Source organism: Varanus komodoensis, unplaced genomic scaffold (genome assembly GCF_004798865.1).
Source record: "Varanus komodoensis strain SLA01 unplaced genomic scaffold, ASM479886v1 scaffold9, whole genome shotgun sequence".
Taxonomy (NCBI): domain Eukaryota; kingdom Metazoa; phylum Chordata; class Lepidosauria; order Squamata; family Varanidae; genus Varanus; species Varanus komodoensis.
This window is the reverse complement of record NW_025336598.1, coordinates 19834959-19859948: the sequence shown is the minus strand read 5'-3', so window position 1 is coordinate 19859948 and position 24990 is coordinate 19834959. Positions and strand designations below refer to the sequence as shown.

General features: G+C 39.9%; 1 protein-coding gene across 7 annotated transcripts in view; it reads right to left on the bottom strand.

Annotated features, from left to right (window-relative positions):
- Nucleotides 1-495: 495 nt before the first annotated feature.
- N4BP2 (NEDD4 binding protein 2) overlaps nucleotides 496-24990 on the bottom strand; it is a 43465-nt gene continuing 18970 nt past the window's right edge. For 5 of the 7 annotated variants that reach the window (XM_044417953.1, XM_044417956.1, XM_044417954.1 and 2 more), the window contains 12 exons: nucleotides 24339-24415; nucleotides 23449-23604; nucleotides 17656-19886; nucleotides 16244-16329; nucleotides 15362-15407; nucleotides 13406-13635; nucleotides 6493-6611; nucleotides 5523-5658; nucleotides 5116-5304; nucleotides 3667-3835; nucleotides 3077-3200; nucleotides 496-1938 (listed from right to left, as the gene is read on the bottom strand). In XM_044417953.1, the coding sequence (XP_044273888.1) occupies nucleotides 1893-1938; nucleotides 3077-3200; nucleotides 3667-3835; nucleotides 5116-5304; nucleotides 5523-5658; nucleotides 6493-6611; nucleotides 13406-13635; nucleotides 15362-15407; nucleotides 16244-16329; nucleotides 17656-19886; nucleotides 23449-23604; nucleotides 24339-24415 (3609 nt within the window). In that variant the 3' untranslated portion in view covers nucleotides 496-1892. Of the gene's footprint in view, nucleotides 1939-3076; nucleotides 3201-3666; nucleotides 3857-5115; nucleotides 5305-5522; nucleotides 5659-6492; nucleotides 6612-13405; nucleotides 13636-15361; nucleotides 15408-16243; nucleotides 16330-17655; nucleotides 19887-23448; nucleotides 23605-24338; nucleotides 24416-24990 lie in introns of those variants that run through there. The other 2 variants (XM_044417959.1, XM_044417960.1) reach the window with 2 other exon arrangements.

Sequence of the window (24990 nt, the reverse complement as noted above, 5' to 3'; positions counted from 1 at the left end):
TGCACACAACATACATGTGCCAGTTCTGTTGTATCACATATACCCTCCCCCCTTTTCTGGATCTGTATTAAACATTCTAAGATTAACTGAAATGGCACCTAAAGTATATGAAAAATATTTTATACTCACCCATCTGTGTAATTGCTCACATGCAATCTGCAGTTGTTTTAAAAGCTCCATGAAATTAAAAAAGAAACTATTTTGAAGAGCACTTGCATTTCCACTTTGAAAGAATAAATGTATACATTAATTGCATATTCAGTTTCCTTCATGAAAAAGTGCACCTATCATTTAAAAATATTTCTGTGTATTTAGTTCAGTACAGAGGCACTGAAAATCACCAGAGAAATTCAGTACTTTTTCAGTAGCTAGTATCATTCTAGGTTTTGTGATTAAAAATGTGCTTTAAAAATAATTCCAACAGCCACTTTTCCCTGCAATGAATTCACATATTTAAAAATTGATGGAAAATATACCACTATATCAACAACAAAAGTTTTTCAAATGAGATTGCACCAATATAATTGAGACACAAAGGTACAAATTGCTGTGCTTCAGCTTTTCAACTCCTGATCTCAAGGAGACATGTATACTTTTAACTGCATTACAAGGAGGACAAATTTGGGAGATGAAAAGAGCTACATCAGTGCAGCACTGTGTTGGAAACAGCTGCTCTTGAGGAACACTTCTGAATTTCTGATAACAGCACCTGAACCTGACTGAAGCTGGGAAACTCTCACATGGTTTCAATTTGCTGGTGTCTTCTTTATAAAATACAATTTTGCTCTAGACAGGATACTATGGAACTTCATTGTATATCTTTTCCTGAAGAAAAAAATCTGAACATCTCCATTCTCGAGGCTTTGTTGCACATGTTGGAGTTACAATACACAAACAGAACTCTACTGTAAAGAGAGCAGAGCACTCTTGTGCATTCGGATGCTTTCTCTGTAGAGTGTCACTGCACTAAATGGGCAGATTCGGATACTTACATGAACAAGGAAGCTCCTGTTCACACTGAACTTTATGCAAGCACCAGTACTCCACAGTGTCCAAACAGTGCATTATGACCACAACTGAATCTTTTGAAATTCCACTTATTCTCATGGTGGTTGGAATATATCAGTAACAGAAATTTCTTCTTATTGCTCAGATAAAGGCTAAGATCTCTAAATGATTATGTGACCCTGTCCTTTCACAACAAAATTTTACCATTTCAGCAAGCAGTGTTGCCAATACTTCCAATATATTAAGCAAGTAAAAGCTAAAGGGATGAGAGGCAGTAAGATATAATGGGTATAATTCACCAAGATACTAGAAAAGGTACTACTTTTTCTAGACTGAAGATGAATTCAACTTTTCCTCTCCCTACTCTTCTTCACAACAAATGGGCAAATAAATGTCATATGAAAACACAAAAGTTTGAAAAATAATTATTGCTTATTACTAGATCCATTGTATCAGTTTCCCCCAGAACAAAGCCTTCACTTCAGAACATCCAAAGTCTTAAAACATATGAGTTATTTTAAAATCCATTTAGAGAAAGGGAAATATTAAAAAGCACAGTACTTGCAACATTTGCAGATGTCCTTCAAATCTGAGGAGGACAAATTATTTCAAAATTGAACCTTTGCTTCCCTTTAGAAGTTCACTTTTTAAAGTAATGTACTTTTTGATAGCAAAACACCTATAAAATTATTTCCCTTAAAAACAAATACTCCATTCAGTTTTGATGAGGTGAAAACATGCTGACAAAATTACCTGCTAAAAATAAGTTAAAACATTTCCAGTAAAATATTATTCTTTGAAGTAATACAATAAGCCTGATATTTTTTTTAAGTTGCTCATATCTTAGTTGTATCAGCTTCTGCAGCCTTCTTGGTGGCATCGTTTTACTTCAGCATGATTTTCAGGCAGCCTGGCTTTATTTCTGTGAACCTGTGAATCAAGAGATGACTTTGTTTCAAATACCATATCAGCAATCACACATTTTAATTCAAGTAAGAATAAATGGAAGGAAAAGCTACTAGTGCACAAATGAACAAAAATATACACAAGAGCTCACACAGTGCAAGAGGTCACACCAACATTTTCCAGCTTGGTGACCTCCAGATGTTTTAGGCTTCAACTCTTATCAGCCTCAGCAGCATGGCCAATACTCAGGAGAGCGGGGAGTTGTAATCCAAAACTTCTGCAGGGCACTCAGCTGAAGGCTGGGTTACACAGATGGATCATCTCTGGATTTAGCTTCACTTTTCTCATGCAGTACTCCAGGACAAGGTATAAAACAGCCCTTTTGTGGAAGACATCTTCCGCAAAAGGAAGGTGTCCAAAGGTGTTCTGGGAGCTTGTATTTCTTGAAGATGTGCCCTTATACCACAAGACAAACCTCTCTGAATAACTGAGGAGACTCTGAAAAGTACAGCATGACATTGGGAAGAGATGGTTGCTGTTCAAAGAAGAAAACACCCCACCACCCAAGCCCAAGGACTTATGCTCTCTGAAGTTGCTCCTTGGCCATCAAATGAAGCAGCTGTTCCTTCAGCAACATGTTGTCTGGGGTGAGAACACAAAAATGTATTAGAGCACAAGGTGGGGTGCTTGGGCTAGCTCAGAGAGGTATCAGAGCATAAAAAGTGTGTCCAAGTGCATATTTTTCTTTACCTGACTTTTCATATAGTCTCTGCTTATTCTCTGCTCATGGTTTCACCTGTTTCCCTATCTCAAGCTTTACTGCCACTCATTTGCAAATCTATTTCCTCTTTTGCTTCCATATTCAGAGTCAAGAGTCAAGCAAAAAGAAACCTGCCACCACTAGCCAATCGTCCTAATATGGCTTTGGCATAGTCATGTTTCATATAGACCTGGCTCTTGCTCAAGGTCTCTAAAATCCTATACAGAAGTTTAGTAGGAAATAGAAGATACATACTGCAGACTCAGAAATACGCATGTGGAAGGATATCTGTAGACATTATCCAAGCTATCTATTAGTCTTTCTTGGGGGGAAAAAAAACTAAACAGCTTTTAATTGGTTAAATGCAGGTTGTCAATGTTCAGTCACTTTATGTTAACTCACCTGAATTTGTGGCTTGTGAGGTATTTCATAACTGCTGGTTTGATGCGAGCAACTCCTCCCTGGCTATGGTTTCCCCTTCCTGTGATCACGTAGAGATATGGCTTCCCACCAGCCAGGCTGTACTCTGTTATATGAGAAATACATCTGAGAAATCTTCATTCTCAGAGGCCCCTCCCAATGGCTGTACAACTTGGCCATTCCCAGGAACTGCCTGACTTGGTGAAACAGCTGCCCTTGAGATAATTACATCCTCCTCCCTCACTTCAGAATCTTGACCTAGCCCATCATCCACTGCAATTTCATTCACTCTCTGAGGCTGAAGAATATGAAAGGCAGCCAGCTGACCTTCCCAGCCTGGTATACTCCAGATGTTTTATACAACAACTCTAGGATTCCTGACCAATAGCCATGCTGGCTGGAGTTGATGGGAGTTGAAGTCCACAATATCTGGAGAGTACCAGGTTACGGAAGACTGGACTGAACTGCAGGTTCTCTGTAACATACAAATATACTGTGACCATTTTACTCCAACAATGTAGCCATATACACAATTCAGAATTATTTCTATGAACAAAATAAAATTCTTGTACCTTGTTTTTTCTCCTCCAGGACTCTATACAAATGATCCAAAGCTTCATCCACGTGAAGGCCATGCAGGTCTAGAAGGTTTTCAGGCAGCTTCAAGGCATTCACTTTCTCAAAGATTTGCATAGCAGCATCCTGGTTCGCTTCTTTCATCTTCTGCTCATGAAGGCGACCCTTTATTCAAACACACATCAGCTGTCAAATCACGAGAGGCAACCTAAGTGCAGTGCTGGTTGTCAGGACTCAAAAGAGCATCACAAGCAGGGAGCTGCAATGTCTCAATGCCTCAGAACAATTGGCCGTACATTGACTGTACATGCCTAAGTAAGGGCTGATCAGATGGGCTTCAGGAAGATTCAAGATCAACAAGATTTTGTGAAGCAGGAATATAGACCAGAAAGGTAGAAAGGAAAAGACAGAGGAAAGTAAAGTTTATGTGACTCTTAACTGAATGCAAACAAAAAATGGTAGAGAACCAAATTTTGCCTTCCAGGCCTGAGACAGTCATACGTGAGAGTTTCAGTTACAGCTTAAAAATACTATCAAACTTGTGTTTGTAAGTGTGCAAGATACAGAGTAGGTAGGAAAATACACAGACAATCCTATTGCAAATCTCTTTTGAATCTCAGTAGACATATGATTTGGAATGCAGGCCTATCCCTAAAAAAAGAGCCAAAGTTTCTTCTGGGCATGCTCAAACTTGAGCATAGAAGCTGTGAAGGTCTTTGGACTTGTTTCTAAAAAAATGTTTTTTTTTCATTTTTATGGAAAAAACGGGTGGGCAAATAGCAATTTGCAGACTGTGTGTGGCCTGTGCTACTCTTCAAAAACTGATCAAGAAAAGACAAACTGGCTGCAAAATGCAATGGAAGACTACTAAGGACAAATTTAGCTTATTTTCAATCCAGTTTCTCTTTTGCCCCCATAACCATAATTTGGGAAAGCTGACTCCTGGACCACCTGATGTTGCCGATTCCCAACAAATATAGGCAGTGCTCACCTAGCCACTGCAGTTCTCATCTGGGAATGTAGAAAGCTTCCCAAAGACAGATACTGTTTCTTCCTTTAGGAGTGAAATGTTACTAGCACTTTAGGAGACCAACCAGGCAGCCTGCCTAGTTCCTGTCAGCAATATTAGAACTTCATTCCTATATATTTACAAAGAAATTGAAAACTGTCTTGATACTTGCGCAAAGAAAGCAACTGCAATACTTTATTAACTGATTTCTATAGTTAATCCACTAACTCTGCTACTCAAGAGATTTTAAAGACAGACCTAATTAATATCAGCAATTTGTTACAGCTTGAAATTCATATGGAACGTGTGGTTTTCCAGCATACGTTTGTGAGCTGGTATCACAGAAAGCACCAGAAACACTTAGAAAAATGCTACTAGGTAAGGAAAACATTACACAGTTACTAGATGATGATGATGATGATGATGATGATTTTACCCGTTGCACATAAAATGCTGCTACAGGCTTCATTCCCATGCGATATGCTTCCCCAGCTTTTTTCAGACACTCTTGCCTATTCTGCTGGTGAAGAAAAGCCTCAGCCCTGAAGTCATTATATCCTGGATATTCAAAGTCTTGGAATGCCTTTTCACTGAGAACATCTTCCGGCTCCTTGGACTTTTTGGCCTACAAGTCATAAGAACTATGTTTAGGACACATCCAAGTCTGTAAGACAACTTCATGGCAAGGAGCAATCACTTAAAACAACTATTTGCTTATTCAGAACAATCCAAAAAAGATAGTCGTGTTCATCATTTAGTTTCACTAAAATGCCCCTTTATGTAGTACATATAAAGCCCTTTTCAGAAAGCATATGTGTAACTACTGTGCAAAATGACCATTACCTTTTTATCTCGAGTCTTTGAAGCACTGTAAGAAGAGAGGGTGGCGTCTCGAGCAGTTTCTTTGGCTACAACTGTTTTTACTGGATCAGCTTCTAGAACACTATTCAGAAACTGGACAGTTTGTTCCAAAGAATAACTAGGATTAAAAAAAATTAAAGTACAACAGTTATTTTGGGACATATAAGATCACAGAATAAAACAGAAAACCCTGCTGTAACAAAAAGTAAAAGAAAGGAGAAAATATCAGATGCAATACTTGATCTTTATTTTTTAAAGGAGGCAAGCCTATCAATTGAGCCTTAATTGAAACTTATTTATTATATTTATATCCCACCTTTTTTCCATTCAAGGAACTCAGGGTAGCTTATATAATTCTCCACCTCCCGATCTTATCCTCAAATGTCACATTCAGCAAGCTACCATAGGGAGAACCTGCCAGAGCCAGGGCAACAATGCCAAATGTCCCTATCTCTAGTTCCTTTTAGCCTTATATTAGAAAGCAGAGTAATTAGATATTATATTAGAAAGCAGTAGAAAAGAGCCTGTGAAAATATTCTTCATACTTGGATAGGTTTATGTGGGTTAGGTGTCCCTTCAATTAAAGTATTTAGCTCTCAAACCTTTTAGAACATTAGGAGAAAGCAGCAGTACTATGAATTCATGGGATTAAACTCAATATTATGCAATTAGGCTTACAAACACACAACAGGAATCTCCTTTCCACTTTTCCTACATGCTACTCCACTGTGCTCTAGAGTCCCCCAACCCTTCAGAGCAGTTTTGGCAGGAGGACACAGGAGTTGCAAGCAGGAAAGGGAATTTGATCCACCAGTGGTATAAGTTCTGCTGGTAGATGAACACTAAAGGATACACTTCACAATATTTACTATACTAATTTACAATATTAAGGAGCTTGACAATATAATTCATAGGCTGTTGCCATGCATCATATTAACAAGTAAGAGCTCACTTGTAATCCTTGAAGATGTCCATTAAGAAGTTTGGGTTAATGGTTGGGAATATCTCCAGGAGCTGCTTCTCCTTCAGCTTGGCAGCACAGTCTTTTCTAGCCATGAAAGGAAAACGTTTCTAATTCAAGAAATAAGTTTATATTATAATAAGTAAAACCTGTTCTAGAGAAACAGATCCAATACATATATAAAAATTTAAATCACAAAATTTGTCTTATTAGCTCCATATTATTTAGATTTAGCAATACTGTACATATACTCTATCTTCAAGGTTGCTTGCTGCCCTGAAGAGACTGTTTGGTACTTTATATCCCAATCCAATGTCTTCAGTGGTGGAATCACAGCATATCCAGAGCATCAAGACCAGGATATGTGTGTGTGTGGGGGGAGGGGGGGCACATTCCACCTTCTCCCCACCCCCACTTGGGAAGTATTTACTATGCTAACTTTTTTGCTGGGTCTGCTTCAGGTATCCATTCTCAGATGTTAGGTGGATGAGGGGATCTAAGATTATGTGAAACTTTGCTTGCATCCTGTATGCCCCCAGTCAATGGAGTACCACCAGCTAGACAACCACAGCTGTGGTACTTTCCACCAGCAGCCACAGAGGAAATCCACAAGCAAATTTCCTCCTTGCCCAGAAGAAATAGGTCTGTTGCATCCCATGGTTAGCCACCCAGGGAGCATGCAAATGTTCCCTTAATGATTTACCATAATCTAGATTTGTTGTAATTGTAGATGTGCCAAAAATATTTTAATATCATATAAACTATCACAACATAGTAGCTAAATGCTAGACTGGAAAGGGAAAGTCAAGTGAGACCATTATTTATATTAGTTGCTAAAAAAAAGCAGGTTGCTTACCTATAACTGATGTTGTTTGAGTGGCCATCTGTGCAGTCACACATATGCGCAGTGCCTTTGGCTGGGAGACTGATAGCTAACGGTTTGGCAAGAAACTCCCCTCCCCTCCCCCCTAGCAGTATATATGGAGCAGAGTGTCCACCATTTTCCAGTCTTTGATAGACCGGATGTTTGCTCTCTAAAGAACAAATTGAAACTAAGTAAGGAAATGTTGTTGGTATCAACTACCAGAAGAAATACTGTATAGGTACCGAGGACAAGAATAATAGGGTACCAAAACAACACCTCCCACTGACACCGAGCGGGGCCGGCGGGTGGGATGTGTGACTGCACAGAGGGCCACTCGAAGAACATCAGTTACAGGTAAGCAACCTGCTTTTCTTCGTCGTGGCCTCTGCGCATCACACATATGGGTAGATTAGCACGCTTACCCTGACTGGAGGAGAAGAGGTGTCATCAACGAAGAATAGCTGAAAGAACGGCTCTGCCAAAGGAACAGGATGTCTAGCATGGACATCCAACCGATAATGTTTTGCGAATGAACAAGGGGTGGCCCAGGTGGCTGCCCTGCAGACATCATCAATCAGAACTCCCGATGCAAAGGCTGACGAAACAGCTACAGCTGTAGTAAAATGACCCCTTGGTATTGTAGGTAAGTCTATCTTGGCCAACTGATAGGAGAGATTAATGGTGTGGACTATCCACTTAGAGAGTCTCTGAGGGGTAACTGGAAAACCTTGATCTTGCTGAGAGTACTTAACAAAGAGCTTGCTGGAATGTCGAATAGACTCAGTCCTTGATCTATAGAAGGCTAAGCAGCGCAGTACGTCGAGTGTGTGTAAGGATCTCTCAATCAGATTTGACGGAGATGGAAAAAAGGCAGGTGAGACAATCTCTTGACCCATGTGGAAGGAGGTAGCCACTTTGGGAAGAAAGGATGGATCCATTCATAGAACTACTTTCTCCCTGTGAAAATTCAAATATGGGGGGTCTACCCTGAGGGCACAGAGCTCACTAGCTCTCTGGGCTGACGTAACTGCTACAAGGAATGCTGTTCTCCAAGAAACAAGACGTAAATCGATCGTTGCCAAGGCTTTGAAAGGGGCTCTTGTTAGCGCTTGTAATACCACTGAAAGACTCCAAGTAGGTATAACTGGTCAGACCATCGGGTGAAGGTTATGGAGCCCTTTAAGGAATTTCTTTATCAGTAGTTGAGAGAAAATGGAGGATCCTTGACCTGTACCACGGTAATAGGAAATTGCTGCCGTGTACACCTTTATGGAGGATGGCTTAAGTCCCGAATGGTAGAGTTCTAAAAGGAACTGGAGAATACGGTCTATGGATGTGGAAGAAATGAGCGAGACTCGGCAAAGGTAGAGGATCGTCGCCACTTAGCCACGTATGATTTTCTGGTTGATGGCCTTAACGCAGAATCGAGACTGCGTTGGATGTCCGGGTGGAAAACCATCGAACCCGATAGAATGTTCATTGGATCCGATGACGTAAGGAAGGCAGATGGATTTGAAGCCTGGACTAAAGTGTCGGATCCAGGGACAGGACCCGTAGAGAGTACAGATGACATCGGTACCGAGTCAGCGCCGACTGTTATTGAATTCGCCAGGCTGTTAATTTCAGCGATGTTAAATATGGATGGTGAACCGTGCCGTCTTGCTGGGTTATGAGATATGGAATGGATGGGAGTTGAAGATATTCTTATTGAGAAATGTGAAGAAGTGTCAAAAACCACGCTTGGCATGGCCACCATGGAGTTATCAGCAGTCCTGTGGCCCTGTTGTGGATTATCCTTGATATTACTCTCATAACGAGGGGAATCGGAGGGAAAGCATAAAAGTTCATATTGTTCCAGGGGATCATAAAGGCATCCCCCAATGATCCTTGTCCGATTCCCGCTCTTGAGCAAAAAGTCTTGCATACCCTGTTCTGCCGGGTTGCGAACAAGTCTATGTCTGGATGACCCCAGCGATGGAATAGCTGGTCATATATCTGGCGATCCAGTTCCCATTCGTGAGATGTGGACATGTGTCTGCTTAAAAGATCGGCTTCCACATTGTCTGTACTGGCTAGGTGTACCGCTACTAGGGCAATGCCTCTCAGGATGCACCACTCCCAGATCTGCATCGATAGCCAGGCTAACATTGGTGACTTTGTCCCTCCTTGTTTGTTCAGATGAAAGACCGTAGCAATGTTGTCCGAGCTTATCTGAACGACTCGGTGCCAAAGAACGTCCTCGAACGAGCGTAGGGCCTTGAATACTGCCAGAAGTTCCAGCAAATTGATATGGTTCCTGGATTCCAGATGATTCCACATGCCTTGAGTGCATAGATCGGAGCACACTGTTCCCCATCCAAGTAGAGATGCATTGGTACCGAGAGTCAGTGAAAAGCATCAGGGTCAGAATGGAACCCCAACGGTTAGGTTGGCCGGAATTGTCCACCATAGCAGAGAGTGAAGGACAGAGGAAGGGATCCGAATTAATTTTGTCGGTAAGTCCCTTTGCGGAAGAAACATTTTGTTCAAGAAAAGCTGGAGACCAAACAGGGGCCATGCCTTTTGTAAAAACCCTTTGTGCGGTGGCCAGTCCGAAAGGTAACACCGTGAATTCGAAAACTTCAGACGCAACAGCAAAACGGAGGAAGCGCCTATAACACGGATGGATTGAAATGCGGAAATAGGTGTTCCTCAAGTCCAATGAGGCGAACCAGTCCTCTCTCCTCAGCAACAGCAGGATATTTTGAAGAGTGGTCATTCTGATTTTTTTTGTTGTGATGAACCTATTGACGTTTCATAAGTCCAGCATTGGACAAAGACCACCGTCCCGCTTCAGGACCGTAAAATAGCTCGAATAGAATCCATGAAGTCTTTCTGTTGGAGCTAACTGATGGATCGCTCCTTTACGGAGAAGATGTCGAACTTTGTCAAGCAATACCAGTGAGCATGGGGTAAATCAGATCGGGCTCGATGGAGGAATGATGTCGAATTCTATCCGATATCTGTGCTGAATGATGGACAACAGCCACCGATCAGATGTGATGGACTCCCAAATGGGGAGTCGGCCTTTCAGCCGGTCTCCAAATGAGAGAGGGGTGGGTGGAGTAGGGAGGAGAGGAAAGGTTCGCCCGTCCCGTCAACATTGCCTCCTGTTGCCACTGAAGTGACGACGGCTTTGTTGATAACGCTGCGGTGGCTGTTGTCGGTGGCGTTGCTGTTGTTGTCGGTGCTGAGGTTGTTGTCTTGACTGGAATTGCTGTCGGTATGACTGATGGGTCCAAGACCACTTACGTCGGACTTGGGGCTGAAGCTCCATATGTCGAGCCGTCATCCTGGACTCGTGGATCTTCTTGAGCTTGTGGTTGGTCCTAGAATGGAAGAGCCTGGACCCGTCGAAGGGGATCTCCTCTATACGCCTCTTCATCTCCTCTGGAAAGTTGCAATTGTGCAATTGCGCAACCACGCATGCCTCCGGAGGAGACAGCACCGACCAGCGCCCTGGAGTCCATGTCCATGTGATGTCGGGCGGTGGAGAGCTGCTGGACCGCGACCTGCATAGCCTCCTTCACAAAGACTTTTGCAAGGTTGCCCTGGTTATCCAGGAGAGCCAAGATGACACTGTTGAGGCACTGCATTATAAAATACTGGTATCGCGCCAGTGTTGCCTTTTTATTTAAACGTCATTTTAATCGTTAATTTTATTTGCTTATTTTATCTGGCCAGGGCAACTTATTTTATATTGTTAATTTATTGTATATTAGAATGTTTTATATTTAATTTTATGTTGTGAGCCGCCCCGAGGCTTCGGCGAATGGGGTGGCATAGAAATGTTTTAAATAAATAGATAAATAAATATTCTCAAGCCGAGTACAGAGGCCGCATAGACTCAGCGAGCTAGGGAGTCGATCTTCCTCCCTTCCTTGCTGTGGAGCGCGGTGTGACCCCTTGATTCCCTGCCCTGGGAAGACTCCACCACAACCGAGTTCGGTTTAGGATGACGGAGGAGGAACAGAATGTCCTCCTCCCGAACCTGGTACATGGCTTCGTACCTCCTCGATGTTGGTTGGGGATGGGCGGGCAGGTCCCATGGCTGGGTCATAGCTTGCTGCAAGGTGGTAAGAAGCGGCAATACTATCGACGTCAACTGCTCTCCATGGACAACATCGTAAAATTTGTCAGCGCTGGGGCTGGGCCGTTGTATGGCATCAATTTTCAGCGACTGAACCAGATGTGACATCAGCTCCGCGAAGGAGATGTGGGATTTGTCAGGGGGCCCTGGGAAGTCACTGAGACATCCGGAGAAGTCGAGTCCACATTGGAGTCATCTGAATCAACCCCATAGTACAGGGGAGCACTGGAGGAAGACTCTCTGGGTGACAAGGACAGACTACTCTCCCTAGTCGGTACTGGAGCATGCCTCGGGGCCGAAGATGTCGGACGGTCTTGAGGAGCTGGTGGAATGACCTCTAGGAGCCGGGTAGCGCCCAACAGAATGGTGGTCCCCCCATCCATGATAGAACGATGATCGAGGATGGTACCAGTCATCGGATCTTCTGTCAGACGAGTGGCTTCTCCGACTCCTAGGAGGAGATATCTCCGTCTCCGCGTCCAGTCTGGCTGGGGCATAGGTGTGGGAGACCTAGTCCTGGGCGGGGAGTCTCGAATCTCCCCATCAGAGATAGATTCCTGATGCGGGGGTTGAGGAGGCTCCATTGTTGGCTTGCCCACGTGCCAAGGGGACCCAGGAGGGGTAACCCTCATGGCCGCCTGAAGCGTCGGACCCAGTGGTGTTGGTACTGCGACAGCCGTCGGGACTGAGGGGGCCAACGAACCTGAGTCTCGATGTTTAGAATGCTCGGGATTCTTCAATTTATGAGGCGGCTTGGCAGACTTATCTTTCTTGGCCTTCTTGCGGTAAGCCGCTCGTTGCGCCATTGTAGAAAGAGAAAAAAGAAGACAGTGCAGAGGGATAATATAATATTTTTGTTTTTGTTTTTTTTTAGGAAGAGAGTAGAAAAAAGTTAACGAACAAGAGAACAACCAGAACTATCAGGGAATATACAACTTGGAATATAACTAGGAAAGAAGATGAAGAATCGCAAACGTGGAAGAGATTGAGAAATGGTTAGAGCGAGAGCGAAAGCGGCACGAGACACAACGAATGGTGGTCACAAAGACTGGAAAATGGCGGACACTCCGCTCCATATATACTGCTGGGGGGAGGGGAGCGGAGGTTCCTGCCAAACCGTTAGCTATCAATCTCCTAGCCAAAGGTACTGCACAAGCGCAGTACCCATATGTGTGATGCACAGAGGCCACGACGAAGAAACAATAGTATTGGTATGCATCTTCATAACAGAAACCATTACACTACTTTTTTTGGTCATAAAAAAATAAAAAAGTATCCAAAGATGTTTTAGAAACAAAGTGTTACATCTGCTCAGAGATAACACTGTTGTTGCTTAGATATATAACTTAATTTTAAGGCAACCTCTGAAAGATAATATAAGGTACTAAATTAAACTATGCCTTTGCAATATATGGACAAAGTAACAGAATGGAACAGAACATCAGATGGAAATGTACAAAACTTATTAAATATGAATACTTTCCTAGAAACATGAAAATATTTATATATGGCATTTAAAAATGATACTATTTACAAAAGATATTTTGCATACTTTAGTTTTTACCTTCATATCTTTTGATCTAATGTTCTGAAATAATGTCACACCAAAACATTAGGATATGAAATTTTAGCTTTGCAAGCATAGCAGAACTATGCAGCTGTGCCCCACTTTCTAGTTATGGATTCTAAATTTATATAATTTGGTGCAACCTTATAGAGCTCTATTCAGAACTAAGCTAAGACCCACTGAGTTCAGTGGGACTCACTCTCAGCAAAACACATACAGTATGGGCAACTTCAGGAGGCCATCCACCCTCAACTCCATGGTTCTGACATTAAAAATAAAAGAGTGACAAAGGTGCAGTAGTACCATATTGCAGAGGCATAGTAATAAGAGGCGATATTCTTACCAGGTCTTGTTTTTCTTGTAATGCAATTTCTTCAGACATTATCTGTCGGAGTGATACTTTCTGTGTCTGGACGTTCCAGTGATCCATGAAAGGAAGAACTTCTAAAGCTAGTGAGCTGTCAGCCTGTCCCTCTACAGGTAGTCTTTCACTTTGTTGTGCTTGACAGTTAGTATGTTGAGAAAGGGTGTTATCCAGATCATCTAGATGCAGCTGCTCGAACAGCATGGGATCTTCAGAAAGTAACAACTGAAGTTAGTTTTTTTCCCCCAGAAAGAAAGAATCAATGGAAATTCAAATGCATTAATTTTCCTGGTTTTTCAAAGGCTCAACTGACATTAAGAACTGCATCAGTGTAGGCATACTGATGGTCCTTTAGTAAAACACAAGGAAAAATACTTCCTGAGTATGACATTTTGTAAAGCATCATGCACATCCATTGCATTTTAGTATTATTAACAATTTGCCTTCCAATGAAAGAAGAGAATATCCACTAACTCCAATGATGTGCCAGTTCTGAGAATCATGGGTTCTTCTTCCTCTTTTTCAAGGCATGTAATCTTAAGAAAAGCTGTTTGAAACAAGTGGGTGATCTTACAGTTCTGACTAGCTGTTTATGTGCAAACATTCCCTATCTGTACTTCTCAACTGCAAACCCTCACGGTTTGCTTGATCTCTTGTGATGTTTCTTATACTGGGTATGTAAAAACAAACCAACACACACACACACACACACACACACACAGAAAGCCATGTGTCCGCATTATCAGTTTGAATAACATGATAATCCACATTCAAGAGTATTTTATTAGATTTATATTTCACCTTTTTCTTTTGTATCTCACCCCCTACTCCAAGTGGAGAATTCAAAGGAGCTTGCATCATTGTCCTCCTCCTGCTCTCAGTCTTATCCCCATAACCACCACCATGTGAAGGAGAAGGGCTGAGAATCTATGACTGGCCCAAAGTCACCCACTTGGTTCCATTGCTGAGCAGGGACTAGAACTCAAATTGCCTGAGTTCCAAACCTGCACTCTTAACCACTATATGACACTTGCTCAAGAGTTGCATGTGTGTTGTCACTGAAATGTGAGTTGTTGTTTTAAATGTGGGTTATCATATTTTCTGAGCCTAGCTGTGATAATAAACCATTATTTATTAACTACAAACAACTCATAAAGAGATCCCATAGTTTGTTGCTGGGTTGTGAACTATGGCTTGTTCATGGTTAACAAATCATAAATTCTTAGCATGGCAGAGTTCAGACAGCGTAACACATGCTTCAACAGCAACCCATGTTCAGCCTTTGAGATTGGGTATTGTACTGCCTGAACTTTTTATTTTCCCAGTATTTTAATAATTAATCTGGTTTTATTCTTGGTTTTATTCTTACTTTAGATACAGTGTCCTTTTTTGTTTGTTTGTTGTTATGGGTTCTGGGTTTTTTTGGTTAGCTCTCTGTAAGCTGCCCAGAATCTTTTTTAGTAAGTGGGATGGCATACAAAAACCTTAAACAAACAAACAAACAAACAAACAAACTGAGTCAATGCTTGCTGCAGAAAAAAACAAACCCAACCCAAGACTTAGGGGAGAGATTAATCTCTGTCAAAACAGGGTTGTAAAAGGTGCTTGGTCAAGAAACTCTGTAGGTGTCAAGAAACTCTGGCCTGGGATACGCTGGTTGTCTGTTCAACCTATCCTGTGGAGTGGTTTTAGAATAAGACAGGATAACCTGACATATGATCACAAACTTGGAGAAGCAAATATGAATTGATATCTATTTATAACATTTATTTACTTCTATAAGGATAAAAGACCAAAGCCATGATCTTGTAAACCCTGATATATTCATGGCCAGATAAGAATTGGAACAGGCTTGCTTAGATACAAATCAAACATGCCAATCACTTTAAATAATGGGAGGGTCAGTTATGATCAAGGTTTATAGCAAATACTTACTTTCTTCAAGGATCTTGTGTAATTCCTCTTCTCTCTTCTGTCGCTTCTAAATTAAAGCATTTTAATATTAATGATCCACATATTTAAGCAAGTGCTAATTAATCTAAAAAAAAGTTTCTAGTTTAAAAGAAAATAGTAAGATTTGGATAGCATGCAAACTCATACAGGCAACTGAATTTCAATTTTCAAGCAATTAGAGCAACAAACTAGAACATTACCAGTCTCTTCACTTATATGCCTACTGGATGTATGGAAAGAAAACTGCATAATGGTCTTATAAAAAATTCCCTCACCATGCATAGAGGAACATATTTTAACTATTCCAATTAAACTTCTGAAACACATACCATCTTAGGGAACAATATTTACCTTGTGGAATCCTTTTGGATGCAACAGTGTTCCCACTGAAACAACCAATGTCTATACTTGCACCATTTCTCACGCAACCCTTCTTCAAGATTTTGAACTTTCATTTCGCTTTAATTTTGATCACAGCTTTTATTTACCTAAAATCCTTGATCAATCTCTTCTCCCAACAAATGTGGAGCATGTTATTTTTTGCTTCCTGAAAAAATGCTTTTTATTAAAGACCAATTATTTGTTGACTTAGACATATGGATTCTTCTTAACTAACTAGTTTCATAATTTTATTGGCAAGTATGGATATGTGTATGGAGAGAGAAAGAGAGAATGAGATAAGATGTTTGTTCTAGAGTACCTTTGATTTAAATGTAATCATGCTATTATCCACAGATTATGAAACAGATCAGGGACAGCAAATATATAAATACTGTTGTAACTTAATGAGAAACACAGAAGCAAACAACCAAAAAACAAAACAACAACAACCATAGACTTGCCTTTAGAAAAAGGCTAACTAACCATAATAGATGCTTTCCATTTCTCATGAATTTCTCTGGCCAAATTCAGATCAATATGAACCACATAATCTTCAGTAGTTAGCGATCCTTTCAGAAGGAAAAACACACACACAAAGATAAAGTGCTGTGCAAGTTCAAATGAGTGTGGCCATCCTGCCCTTACTCATGAGGCATTTAATATTCTATACTAATTAACACAGTCAGCATTGGCAGATTAGAATAGTCCTTAATTTAATATCACAAAGCTTTCAGGCAGTTATGCAGCTGTGAAACTTAACATAATGTGCCTGTCTTATGTGAATGAAGCTACAGCTTCTGGAATCCTTAGGTATAGTGCACTTCTACTACTCCTAAAGGAGAGGCATGCCCACTCCACTGTCCTAAATGTGAACTGTCTCATAGAAGAAAGATGGGGACATCTGTGTCACTCTGTTCTACTACAACATTCTTCTTGGTTTCAAAATGTAAAGACTGCAAATCTATGCACTAGTTAGGGATGTCTGCCACCTAGTGACCAAGGATGTTACTACAGCCTTCAAACATACAGATTTATTAAAATAAGGGAATGAATTGTAGAAAAAAATCCAAATAACTCTGAGGTACACACCCTAGGATTTCCTAAGTATAGGTGCCAAGTTTTAGGTGTCAAACTTGCATGATCTTGGAGCTGTATTTTAATTTCTTATATTGTTTTGTATCAAAAAGTTATATATGGTGTCCTCATAATTTTTGTTATGAGGCAACATAAAGTGTCATAGACAAGCAAATGAACAAACTCCCTAAAATGATCCAAAGAAACTCTTCCATACTTGACAGATGTAGCAACATTTTGAACCTCAGGTTAAATTTAAAAAACCAAACTCTGAACTTGATAGAGGAAATAAGGTTTCCAATCCAACAGTATGAATTTTAAAATTAAAAGGCTATCAAATTATTGATTTATAGAGAAGCCAGTGTCCCTAATTTCATTAAGAAAGAGAACCAGAAGTGAGGACATGCAGATGAAGGGTGAAGCTAATCAGACAGGGAGTAACTTGGCTCTATAGGGCTGAAGTAGATAAACTGCAGTCTTGGACATATTTGGGAGAGGATAACACCATATTCTCAGTCTTGACACTCAACAGGTGCATTTTAACTGCTTTAACAGTATTCCCAAATGTTTTATTTTCCCAAATGTAAGTGAATGGACACCATTCAGTCACATGGGGAAAGAACAAAGCAATGCATTTGGAGATACTGCAGTAGGGGAAGAATAGCCCACTATTACTGACACAAGTGACATGATCAATTATAGCCTAAAATATATGTGCAAGAAGTGTCTTTTCTAATGTACAGCAACAACGTAATCACATCAGTTCCCAGTATGTAATGAATACAAAAGGGGTTTTTTAAAAATAGTGTTATTAGTATTACCTGAATCAACACCAACAGGTCCAAATATTTCACTTAACTGAATGGCTAGTTCTGGAGGTAAGACCAATTCCAGGCAATCTATGTTCACAGATTTTGATACATGAGCAGCATTCACTAACTTTGTGATATCATCTTGATTAGGTACGTTGTCTTCTTTTTTTTGTGCTGCATCTGAAAACATAGAGTTGCAATTTATTTCTTTGCACTCCTCTAATGTGCCTTCTTTGCTTGCCAAGTCGTCTGTAAGTATTATATCAGCCAACAGGTCTTGAACATCTTCTACTGTTGAACATTCTTGATATTTTCCTGAAGAACTGTTGTCTGCTTTCATATCAAAAGTAGGGTTCAAAGTGGTAGTGTCTCCATGAAAATTATCAGCTACAGTCACAGGAATAGATAACTCCATTTCAGCATGCAAGGCTTTGTTCTGCTGCCCATTTTCTGATAGGGTTTTAACAGAATTATTATTTTTTGTATATGTTTTCACAGTATCTAAGAGGGGGTTTTCTTTATCTGATTCTTTCACCTCAGCAACTAGAGCAAGCTGATTGGAATTCTTGTTGGAATAATCTGAAGTGTTATCATTTCTGTCATCAACTGTGAGATTCATTGTTTCTGAATCCTGAAATGTTTTTGAAGTTACAGCTACTTGGGGGTTCTCCTCAGAGTCTCCAAATCTCCCTCCATAAATAGAAGCTTCCTTGGAGTCACGAATTATATGAGGTTGAGCTCCTGCTTCTTGTAAACACCACACATCATCATCTTTGCACAGCTTCTCAGTAGAATCTAACAGGATCCCTGTAGCCCAGTCAATGTCTCTGTTGCATCTTTCATACAAGTCCTTCAGTGCATCAAATGAAAAGGAACCAAACAGTTTACACAAAATATTTAGATTTTCAGATTCATCAATACTGACAAGTTCACTTTCTTCTACATAGGTGCTTTTCTCATAGGTTACTTTATAGGGTATTTTTTCTGGACAATTTGAAGTAGCATCAATTCCTTTTGGTACAAATCCATTTAACTTTCCATGTATCACTTTAATATCCTCATTGAATTCAATCATTTTTCTTTCAAGTCTCCATAGGAGAGCAAAGTCTTGGGGCTCTGTCTGTGAATACTTGCTGGTCTCTGTCTCATCAGGTTTTTCTTTTGTTAGACTAAATAGAGGCAACTCTTCCTCTGGTTTTCTGAGGGTCAAACTGTTGGTAAATGTTAGGGCTAATTTATGGTGCTTGCGTGTTCTTTTACTCTGTGCAGGCTTTTTCTCTCTAACAGTTTCAGAAGCTGAGATTTCAGGACTCTGAAAACTTACTTTATTTGATGAAACTTCTAGCTCTCCAGTGCCTTCAGTTGTTCCAGAAAGGATGGACACTGTATTCAAAACATTTCTGTTGCTATCACATTGATTATTTCCACTGCTTTCTGATTCACTAAGACTTCTCTTGGGTATCCTTTTCATTTTTTGTTTTCTCTGCTCTAAAGATTTTTGAACAGGCCAGTCCCCTACTATCAGTAATCCCGATGCATCTTCTGTATTAACATCATAGGGTTGGTTTTTCTCATCCTGTTTAGTTTCAGAAACTGACAGCTCCTTTTGAATATCAATCACGTCTATTTTTTCATCTTCATCTGGAATCTTTAATGAATTAATAGCAGGCATACATATATCTTTATCCTCCTTGTCATTCTTTACAGGTTTCTCTAACTTTCTTGCTCTTTTAACTCTCTGCCCCATAGTTTGTTCTACTGGCCAGTCTCCCACAAAATTTAACATCTCTGGCTTAATTGATTTCTCAAAATTTGAAAAAGCGCCATTTATAATGTTTGTCTCTATTAGGTTTGCTTCTGTTAATACTTCAGTACACTGATTTGCTCCAGCTTCAACTTCAGAGTGGTTGTAATCATACTCCTGAATGTTTTCTCTGACACAGAAATCTGAGTTTGAGCTTTGCTCAGATGTTACGACAGCTGGTTTAATTATTTCTGTTTCAAGAGAAAAATCCATTCTGTCTCCCCTTGATGATGTATAAATATCCAAGTTATCAAGATGGATTCTACACTCAGAATTACATTCTTGTAACTTGTTATCTTGCTTTTCATTCTTAAGATTTTGATGTTCTGCTGCAGCTTTCTCTAACATATGCTGATTGTCTGTATTTAGTTCTACACATTTAAAGAGGGAAGACAAAGGTTCTTCATTTTTCCCATAAGGAGGTGTCCCTTTCTTCCTGAAAAAGTCAAAGAAGAGCAGTTTGTTTTTGTTTTTAAAAAGAATGCACTTCAATGAAACAACACTAGGGGCTTGTTACATCCTGGCTCCAAAGACAGATTTATCTGAGGTCCACTGCGATATATTTGCTGGGTTATTCCAGAAAAAAATATCTTGCATTCACTGGAACTTAAAGATTCCAGAGTTATAGCAGCTGAGATACCTGGAACACTTTCTGGTCCAGTTTTATTGCATGAGTTTCATTTGGTACAGCTTGAAGGTGTTGAAAAGGTGTGCAGACAGGTTTGTGCAACCAGCTCTGTACTGGGTCCTTATCCCTCCTGGCTTACAGCGAGAATGCCTCCTTGTGGGAGTGATTCCATATCACCTGAAAGAGGTGATGGGGAGACCACTCTTGAAGAAATCTTCCATTAACCTGGAAGATCATAATAACTTTAAGCCAGTAGCAAATATTTCTGAAGTAGATTATTGCCAACTAACTCCAGGTACTGTGAATGGGACTGATTCTATGGATCCATTTCAATTGAGGATCAGGCTCAGTTTTGGCCTAGAAACAGCTTTGGTTGCCCTTTATGATAACCTACGCCAGAAGAAAGACAGAGGAGTATGATCTCCTTGATACTTCTGGACCTCTCGGATGCTACGGTTATCATCAACCATGGTATCCTTCTGGGGCAACATTCTGAAGTGGGAAAAGGGGTACTGCATACACCTACTTGGATGGCTGTCCCCAGAAGGTGGTGCTTGGGCTATACTGTTGGGGTATGAATCCATGACCCTGTGGATTCTCCAGCATGGAATACCTCAGGGATCTGTTCTATTCCCCATGCTATTTAACAACCATAACAATGAGTGGGGTCATTAGAGAGCACATTTCCATCAGTATGCTGATAACACATAGTTCTATTTTTCCTTTTCATTCCCATCATGTGGATATGCTATACTGGTGCCTGTACATGATAATAGACTGGATGGAGGTTAAAAGACTGAAGCTCAATACAAACAAGACTGAGATCCTGTCATGGCTGGTGCCTCTGACTGGATGGAGGCTATTCAACCTGTTCTGGATCAGGTTCTAAAGGAAGAGGTGTGTAGCTTGAGAATTCTTGATTCATCTTAGTCAGCTGTGGATCAGGTGGCCTCAGTGGCACAGAGTGCCTTCTACTAGCTCTGGCTGGAGAGCCAGCTGCACCCCTAACAGGGACAGCTCTGATAATCTCTACATTATATCACTGAAATGTATTCTATTTGGGGTTGCCCTTGAAGATGATTGAGAATCTGCAGCTTGGGCACAATGCAGAGCCAAGTAGGATCGCTATGTCTGAACATGTAAGACCAATTCTGGGCTGCTTGCACTGGATGCCTAAATGCTTTTGAACTTAATTCAAGGTGCTGGTTTGAACCTGTAAGACTCACACTGCTTAGGACCAGAATGCAGGATGGTGCACCCTATCCAGACACTACACTCAACACCCAGGGCTGTTCTCAGAACGCCAACTCCACTAGCAGCAAAGAAGAAGGCTTTCTGTATGGTGGCCCTCCATCTATGGAACGACCTCCTCATTGCAGCCTACCTGGCACCTTTAGGTCAAAGTTTGTAAAGATATGCTTCAATATCCAAGGACGTGAGGGGATTACCCATCACCAATGTTTTTTACAGGACTATTCTTCAATGTATGCTTTTTAGCTGCTTTTAGCAGTTCTTAATTTTTCTGTTTAAAATGTTTGTATTTTTTTAAAAGATTTTATGGCATTTTACTATATTTTAATGTGTTGTTTTTATGAATTATTGTTAACTGCCTACAGAGCTCCAGCAAACTCCAGCTATTAGATGGTACAGAAATGGGAAATGGTACAGAAATATTTACTTCTGCTAAAAAAATTAGGCAATAATATCTTCTAATACACTGTAAACTATATATGTGCATATTCCTAGCCAAACCAAGGGAAAAGGTTTAAAGATTTCAGAGGAATGGCTAGAGACTCAAAACCATGTCCCCTGGATGAAACAGGAATTCTGTTAAGGAAACTGGAATGCACAGGTAAGTATTCCCTATAAATGTTCCATGCTAATTCTGAAGCACATACAGATACTATTGTGCATGAAGGGTACTCCATTCATTTTACTAAATGAAACTAATGTGTACATGCAAAGCAACATGTACACATTAGTTTCACCACTCTCACCACTGAAATAGAAAGTCTGCGCAAATGAAGGAACTTGTACACCAATCAGACTTCCTGCAGCTGGATGCAATTGTAGCTTGACACATTTCTGATCACCCATTTAGTATTGTACACATTACCTTCTTAATGATTTTCTTATTTAAGGGAGTAATTGTCTATGTTCTCTACAGCAGGTTTCCTCATCCTGGTACCCTCTAAACATATAGATTTATAATTCCTATAAACCTCTCCCATTCAACTAAGCTAGGGGATTACGGGAGTTGCAGTCCAACTTGTCAGGAAGTTCCAAGGCAGAAAAGGCTGCTCCACACCACTGTAGTGTGTGATAAAATGGCTCCTTTACAATAATTATAAACTGTGCCAGGAGCAGCTACAAAATACAGCTGGGGGGAAAAGTACAACTTCAGAAAACATGTTCATTTATTGCAACATGACTCCATTCTAGGCATAAAAACAAGCGTATGTCAGCTAGTACTGGGCTGGTGCTCACCAGCTGGTCTTTTGAATTATTAGGCATGGCTGTACTGAACTGCATGTTTGCTTATTTTGTTTTATTGACATGTTACCATTTTTAATTACTATATTTCACTAACAAAAATATTATTTGTATGTTATTTTTAAATACTTCATGAGGCACTTTGAGCTCAAGTTTGTTGTTCAAAATGTGGTATTAAAAATATTAAATCAAATAGCTTATTTCAGTGGTTTCAGAGTTTGTAATTTTAAGGAGATCTTCCACTTTGAATCATCTGCTAGAGATCCAGTCTTTTGGTGCATGTTCAGTTCATGCAAGCCACTGATCAAACCAGTTAGGACTTGCTGTTGCACTGCATGAGAGTGTGACATGGAACAAACACACACACTCCCTGTATCTGTATGTTGCAGTGAAAGATTAGTAATGATGAGTAATCTATTTTTCACAGCAGGTTGTCAACTTTACAATCCTATGGTCCTTGGGAGAGCATTATGTACTTCTTTTAAAAGGGCTAAAGATTAGTGTTGTCTAAATAAAATTTACAACAGATTCAACAAGATATATTGGAAAAAGAAAGGACAGGTCAGCGTGCATTAAAGAATACATGGATTGATAAATGTACAATGAATAATTCCAGAAGGATAACCTAGTTAGTCTGCATTAACAAACACAACAAAAACTATTATGACATCCTAAAGACTTGAAAGCTTATGCCATATTACTTTTGTGAATCTTTAAGAGCCATGATTTATTTTCCTCTTCATAAAGTGCAAGATTCTCATAAACTACTATTTTGGAAGACAGTATATCACAAAATATAATCAAGCTTCATTGACATTTACTTTGACACTTTACACTTGCTTTAAGTTTTATATTGGGAGGGGAGACATTATTTTACCCTTGTCCTTTTTTCTGACAAAGAAATTCATCACAGGTTGTACTTTTCATTTCATCTGGGACTGAAGAATTCAGAACTGAATTAACAGTCAGGCAACGTTCATATCGTTCCAACATTCTTTTGATCTTTTCTTTAGATACACCATGAATATTTCGCCTAAACATTAAAAAGAATACAGCTGAGATTCCAACCACAACAAAAACATAGTACAATTTTCTTTCATACATTTGAGAAATGTTAAAAAATTATTTTAAACAAATTTGTTTCCTGTGATGCTGCAACTAAAGAACAAGTACTAGATGTTTCTCTGTTGTTGACTGTACTTTTACAAGCAAATGAAAAGATCTGTCTAACCTGAAAACCTACACACATTTGACATTTCAATATTAATTACTGATTTAACTTTTGCTATTATTTAGACAAGTTCCAAACTGGGTACAGATTCTAACAGCGTATACCTTTACTTTCTATATGACTGCTTACTGACAACTTCCAAAATGTCAAAAAACCCACAGAGTCACAAACCATCACATTTTAAGCAGCTCTGGAAACAATGAGCAGAAGATTAGTTGTTTCTCATATATTTTCAATTGAGCAACAGACCAGAGAGAAAACATGAAGGGGACTGGAAAGCCAATGTGGGCATCAGAATCAGTTACAACTTGGCTTACTACCTCAGAACAGCTGTTGTATCTGTGTAAATTCACAATAATTCCAAATATCCCATGAGAATTGAATGAGATTAACTGAGATAAATGCAGCAGCAATCCTGGTCCAGTTGGCATATCTGGGTTAATAAAAGATGCTTAGATTCATTCCGGGCATCTATCTGACCGAGATAACTTTATTATTTCTTTTAAATCATGCTATAACTTGAATTTCTTTTTTACCTTTCCAGTTCTTTTGGTTTAAACTTCCACCAAGTATCCGGTTCACGAAATATAACTTTATATTTGTGTTGCTGCGACTAAATAAAAATATTGAAGAAGATATATCAATGTATCTTTAATACCAGTGAAACAGAGGGTTAAGAACTCATTTAAAAAGTGAATCAAACTTTTGGAACTTAGTTTGGAACACATCTCAACCATCATAATTGTTGGTGATGATAAGAATCGCCCCAAACCACTGAAACATACCCTAAATATATCACAGAAAAGTAAATTGCGACTAAAGTTCATGGATGTCTGATCCGGTCAGCTGTTTTTGGACTGTAATCACAGCTTGCAATTCTAAGCACACTTATGTGCAAATCCTACTGAATTCAGTGGGGCTTCAGTCTGAGAAGACATGCATAAGACCTGTCCCTAGAGCTTCTTCAAATGTAAAATACCTGGGCTCTATTCAAAGAAGTTTACTCTTGTGATTGTACTCGATACAGATTAAAAGTGGGCCTTGAGTACATCCCTCCCTCCACCATTCATACTATACTCAAAGAGTGCATAAACACAAAGCCATCCCTGATATCCAACCATGTAACATTTAAAGAGCTCTACAGATAGCCTTAAGTTACCACAGTGGCACCTACAAATATACACAGAA